The sequence below is a fragment of the Mytilus edulis genome, chromosome 2, assembly GCF_963676685.1.
Source record: "Mytilus edulis chromosome 2, xbMytEdul2.2, whole genome shotgun sequence".
NCBI lineage: Eukaryota > Metazoa > Mollusca > Bivalvia > Mytilida > Mytilidae > Mytilus > Mytilus edulis.
In genome coordinates this window covers 14,074,029-14,080,199 of record NC_092345.1, presented here as the reverse complement: position 1 = coordinate 14,080,199, position 6,171 = coordinate 14,074,029, and the positions used below count along the sequence as shown (strand labels likewise).

The 6,171-nt window shown below is 30.4% G+C and overlaps 1 protein-coding gene across 1 annotated transcript; it reads left to right on the top strand.

Moving 5' to 3' along the window:
* On the top strand, window positions 1-5,265 carry LOC139510735 (tigger transposable element-derived protein 6-like). Its single transcript, XM_071297259.1, has 7 exons — window positions 1-46; window positions 954-1,409; window positions 1,817-2,041; window positions 2,551-2,887; window positions 3,242-3,573; window positions 3,923-4,146; window positions 4,723-5,265. The coding sequence occupies exons 1-7, from the start codon at window positions 1-3 to the stop codon at window positions 5,194-5,196; spliced, it is 2,094 nt and encodes a 697-aa protein (XP_071153360.1). The 3' UTR covers window positions 5,197-5,265.
* Window positions 5,266-6,171: the final 906 nt, after the last annotated feature.

Genomic DNA, 6,171 nt, shown 5'->3' with positions numbered 1-6,171 from the left:
ATGGTTCTACCTTCAAGGAAGCGGACAAAAAATACAAATACAAAGAGTAAGTCCTTACGAAAATGATGCCACACTGATAAACCCTTCGTGCGACGATTGAAAAAATACACCTTTTACCCCTTAAATCGCCAGAATATTACCCGAAACCTAAGCGTTTATAAAGTATGAAACGTTTTGTCCAAAAAAATAAACGTCAGTAAATAAACTATTAAGGTATAGAACAAAAAACTGTGATGTGTCCCCAAACCCGTCAGTTCCGCCATTTTGTATCGATAACAACAAACAGGTGCTCTATGACGAGATGCAAGAAAAAAGGGCAGTTTCGACCGGGAACCATTTTAATATACTGAACACAATTAAAATTACAACAATGAATATAAAAAAAAAGATCAATTTGTAAAATTAAAATTTGATTTGATTTGTATTCCTATTAAACTGTAAAACATGAATCACAGAATCAGAAATAACATACAAAAAAATATGAGATGTGAACTTTTAAAGAAAAGAAAATCCCAAGATGGGAATTATATAATACTTTAATTTAAATTCCAAAATTTAGTAAGAAAATAAATTTCACTTATAGTTGGAATAAAACAGCAATCAAACATGAGCTCTGAGGATTACTTTGCTGAAATATTACATGAAAAAATAGTCCATAAATACTTAGCCCTGAGGCATCAAGAAAATTACAAAAATAGAAATAAAATAGAAAGCGAATGTTATTTTATTAATTTTGCCATATTCAGACAACCTTCTTTTATAATTTATGGATTATGGTCTGTTTGTCTATTTTAAAACGCTTCCACGAAATTTGTATGGTGTTTTTTTTAATTTGACTAAAATGGCATGTATTTCTCTTCCTACATAAATCTTATAAAGAACACTTTAAACATAGCATATTCATGCTTTATTTAAATTATGAAGAAAGTATATATTCTATTGATTAATTTCAGAAAATTACAAACAGTATAGTCCAGAGAGATTAAAAAGGGCAATAAATGCAGTAAAAAATGGAAATTCTTCCTATAAGGCTGCAAAAGAATTCAATATACACACATCTGTTATCAGAAGAAATTTAAGGAATGGAAACACCAACTTTCCAACACGAGTTTTAAATAATGAAGAAGAGCAGAGCCTTGTTACATACATTGAATACTGCTACCAGAGAAACTTTCCACTAACAAGGAAAATGATTAAGATGTTTGTAAGACAAATAATGAAAAAGATGGGAAGAGAGATACCCAATCAAAAAGGGCCATCCAATAAATGGTATAGGAGCTTCTTAAAAAGACATAAAGATCTGTCAATGAAGAAGCCACAAATAATAGATGGAGGGCGCCAGAGAATGGCAAATCTTACAGTAATGAAACAGCACTTTGACCTTCTGGAAGAAACATTAAAAAGGCTCTGTAAGTCATAAGCCAATAATTAATGGTTACATGTATCATTAAAAAAAAACTAATTACTTATCAGGCCATCATTGGATGGTCATAGTATTCACATTATAACAATTGAATTTTTTAATGTAATCATATAATCATTCATTCCTTTTTCAAATTATGCACTGATGCAATATATTTTTTTTTACAGGATTTCATTTGTATTTTGGGAATATATATTCCTTTTCAATCTTCTGCCATTGTTTATACATGTATATAAATATTAAATTAGCAATTATGGTATACAGTTTATATATTTCTTTAAAAGACAGTTACTTAAAAAAAAAGACTATAATTAGGTCACATTAACCTACATACATGTATTAAAACACAGTTAAGATTGTTCCTATTACAACTGCAACTTTGTAAATTTTCAGGTATATTTGACAAAGGACAATTCATTTTCAACATGGATGAAACAGGATTTGGGAAATCCACTGTGATAGATAAAGTTTGTACACCAAAATCATCCCATTCTTATACAAAAATGGTAACAACTTCACAGCACACAACAGCTGTTGTATGTACATCAGCTGATGGGAATGTTCTGCCAACTATGGTTATATATGAAAAGTCTTTCCCTAGTGGTGCATATAGAAGAGGTAACTTCCAATATATTAATGAAAAAAATATATATTTCTCCTATATCATGTATATATAAATTTTCTTCGCTTAATTTCTGATTAAACTAATATAATATAGATATAGTTACGGACTGGTTTATTTGTGATAATTTACATACCTGAATTAGTGGAAGCATGGGATTCTAGTTGCAAAATATCTTAATAACAAAAATTGATTGCAACTTATACTGAGATATTCAGGAACTATTTTTTTTTTAAAATAAATAGAAAAAGTATGTTGAAATTTAAAATATGTCTTAAAGCCATATATCCATATTCTTTAAATCAGATATGGATACAATTAAAAACAAAATGTTTGATTGATTGAATAGTACACCAAATTTAACAATAGACATGTAATATAAGGCATCTTAAATATCCTTTATAAAATCTCTATTTTTTTCCTTATATAATCATGATTATTACTTGCATGCATTTGTTTACTTGTTTTTTGCAAAGAAAATGTAATGTAATTTGTTTCTTAACAGGTATTCCAGAGGCATGGTTATTTGCGAGAAGCCCAAATGGATATGTAGATTCAGAACTGTTTATCCAATGGTTTAAAGAAATCTTCCTGAACTCAACTTCTCATTTGTCTCAGCACAACATCCTCTTAACCATGGATAACCATGAAAGCCATCTATCTATAGAATTGATAGATCTGGCTATTGCAAGAAATGTAGACCTTTTCTGTCTTCCACCCCACACAACACACATACTACAGCCCCTTGATGTTGGATGTTTTAAGCCATTAAAGAAGGAGTTTAATGATCTGTCTCTTATGCTTGGATATGCTAGTACAGATTTAATAATTGGAAAAAACAGGTTTGCAACTTATAATACATTTTGCACTAAATTATATTAATACAATACATTGGTTAGTCGAGCAATTTTCAAAAGAGAGGGTTTCAAAACCACAATAAAGGGTAAAATTCCAACCTTAACCTGGTACCTTCCCCTTGGACCCTCAACTGGTATATAATACATACATATTTGGAGTAGTTTTAGTTTGATATGCTTTAAGATATTTACTTCATACAGACTCTCATACATGCATTTATAGTTTACACAACAAATACACTTCTAGTTTGAATCAACTGGAATATATAAATATAAATCTTATTTAGAAAATTATTTTATTAGAAACTTGTAATAAATTTGTTTCATATTTTTTTTTAGATTTGCTCAGGTTCTAAGTACAGCCGTGGACAAGGCATTAAGCCCATATATTGTAAAAAATGCATTCCGCAAGTGTGGAATTTTACCATTTAATAGAGAAGCCATAGACAGAAAGAAATTGGCTCCACTGGACAAAAGTTATAAAGGGTCAACATCTGATCATACTGATACAGACCCATTATGTCATTCCTGTGGACAGTTTGTTTATGGTCACCCATTAGTAAAGGAGGGGTTGATTCCACAAGATCTTGCAGACATTTTTGTCCCAATTATTGGCAAAGCAAAGAAACAGCTTAACACCAGAGTTGTTACAGTTGCAAGGGTTATTACAGGTAAGATATAACATACATTAAAATAAAGGCCTCCCTGTGACGTTCAGATGAAGTACAGCAATAAAAATTTGCTTTTTTTGTATTTTTATATTTTTGCATTGCATGTAGTGATTTTGTTTAATGGATTGATACCCATACATATTGGCCTCCATTAATACATGTATTATTTAATCAAAACAACAAAGTATCTTAAACAAAATATTTCACAAACCAATAGAAAACATTGGAATACATATTAAATATAAAGTTATGGGCTTTTATATAACATATATTCAAATATACTGTACATGTATATAATACTAACATATATAACAGGTATAAAAAGTTTGAGCATATTCATTTATCTTAGGATTAGAATGGAGAAAACAACTAGAGGACAAGGAGGAGAAAAAGACCCAGAAAACAAAAAGGCAACCAAGACAGAATAGTAAAACATCTGTTAATAAACAAAAGTCGAAAAAGAAATCTAAGAAACCAGTAGAAAAACTAACACCTGAAGTAGAAATTAGTGAATGTGGTGATGATTTGCCAGAGCTGTCCCGCCCAAAACCAAAACAGAAAAGGAAAAGAAAGGTAATAATTTGAAGACTGAAAAAATAAAACACATTGAAGAATAATTCACATGATTGTAACACTGAATTTTAAAAAATTATATAACTTCAAAATAATGAAAAATATTAAATCTATATATATACATGTATATAAGCAGTTCATGCCTTTTCAACTTTTACAAATATTTGGGTAAAATGAAATTCAAAGATATAAAATATACCCAATTATTTCTAAATCTTTGGTATAATGGTCATAGGTCATATTTATGACATACTCCCCATTTCCATTCTAAACTTTATGACATTATGATTGTATATTAATCATGTTAATTAGATATAGGAAGATGTGGTGTGAGTGCCAATGAGACAACTCTCCATCCAAATAACAATTTATAAAAGTAAACCATTACAGGTCAAGGTATGGCCTTCAACACGGAGCCCTGGCTCACACCTAACAGCAAGCCAAAAGGGACCCAAAAATTACAAGTGTAAAACCATTCAAACTTGAAAACCAACAATTTAACTATATATAAAAAAAACAATTATAAAAAAAAATAGTTAATCATATGATCTTTATACTGGTATTTATTTATTTCAGACTGTTGATGGTGGTATGGAAATGTCAACAATAAGTGATTTGAAAGATTGTGAGGACGATGAGTGCTATACGTGTGGTGTGTGTGGTGTAAGAGGGTGTGTGCAAGATGACAATAATGGTATTCTATGGGTTGGGTGTGATAATGATAGGTGTATGAAATGGTTCCATAGAGAATGTATTCCAAGTGATCAACTGCCATATGTTGATCTCAGTCTCATTGTTGACAGTGATTGGCATTGTTTTTTATGTAGTAATAATAATAATAACAATGATATCAATACATTTATATGTCAAGTTTGCATGCTCACAGAAGAAAATGTTTCCATGCCTGACGATGAAATGTTTTGGATGCATTGCTCTGTATGCATGCATATGTTTCATCAATCATGTGTCCCATCAAATATATTTACAAACTATCAAAGATGTTTAGCTATCTCAAGACAATGGGTATGTGGAAGATGTCCTGAAAATTGAATATGGAAATTGCTCCAAGTTTGTAATTTCATTTTGAATATAATAGGTTATCGTGGTTATTTTTTCAACTTGGAATAAATTTTTATTATGTAATAGAAAGTGTTGTTGTGCATTGGAACATTAAAATACAGAATTAACAGGGAATTTATCAGAAAATAATCTCATTCAATAAAAAAAAATAATTTAGTAACCCAAACAGTCAGGTGTGGTCACCAATAAGACTGTGAGGCAATATATCTTTGCAATGAGCAAGAAATTCTTATTCTAAAACCCATTGATAAGAAACCATATAGTTGACCCCATCTAACATACAAAAACAAAAACCATACAGGTCACATATAGAAAAGAAGATGTGGTCACCGTACGGCCTTCTACAATGAGTACAGCACATTCTGCATAGTCAGCTATAAAAGGCCCTGCATGGTTTTAAAGACAATGTAAACATGGTAAAACAATTCAACGAGAAAACTAACGGCCTTATTTATGTAAAAAAATGAACGAAAACAAATATGTAACGCATGAACAAACGATAACCACTGAATTACAGGCTTCTGACTTGGGACAGGCACATACATAAATAATGTGGAGGGGTTTACTTTTCTATATCAAATGCTTGGAATGAATCAGTATATTTCTCATATCACACCAATCCACACACCCTTAGCATATCTTTTTTTATATAACAACAATAAATCCATTCCTGGATTTTAACTGACAACTTACATGACTTGTCACTGCAGTTTTACAAGTATCCAGGTCACAGAGGTAAAAAATGTATTGCATTCATTCAATTCTTATCCCAACACCTAAACTGATTAATCTGGTCATCAGTCACAACAAATAATCTCCTTAAAGATGAGAAATATATTTTAACCCTTTTGAAGTCGACACTGAGTTAATTAATTTGATCCTGTGCATGCTGCAGCTAAAAAAAAATAGTACTTTCACTTTCACTTTCGTTTTTTGTTAATTTCC

What these genes read in the sequence shown, in the direction of transcription:
- LOC139510735 (XM_071297259.1), top strand. Translation starts at nt 1, where the DNA reads ATGGTTCTACCTTCAAGGAAGCGGACAAAAAATACAAATACAAAGA. An exon ending in AAAAAATACAAATACAAAGA is followed by an intron (nt 47 to 953) that starts GTAAGTCCTTAC and finishes GATTAATTTCAG; the next exon opens with AAAATTACAAACAGTATAGT. An exon ending in TTAATAATTGGAAAAAACAG is followed by an intron (nt 2,888 to 3,241) that starts GTTTGCAACTTA and finishes ATTTTTTTTTAG; the next exon opens with ATTTGCTCAGGTTCTAAGTA.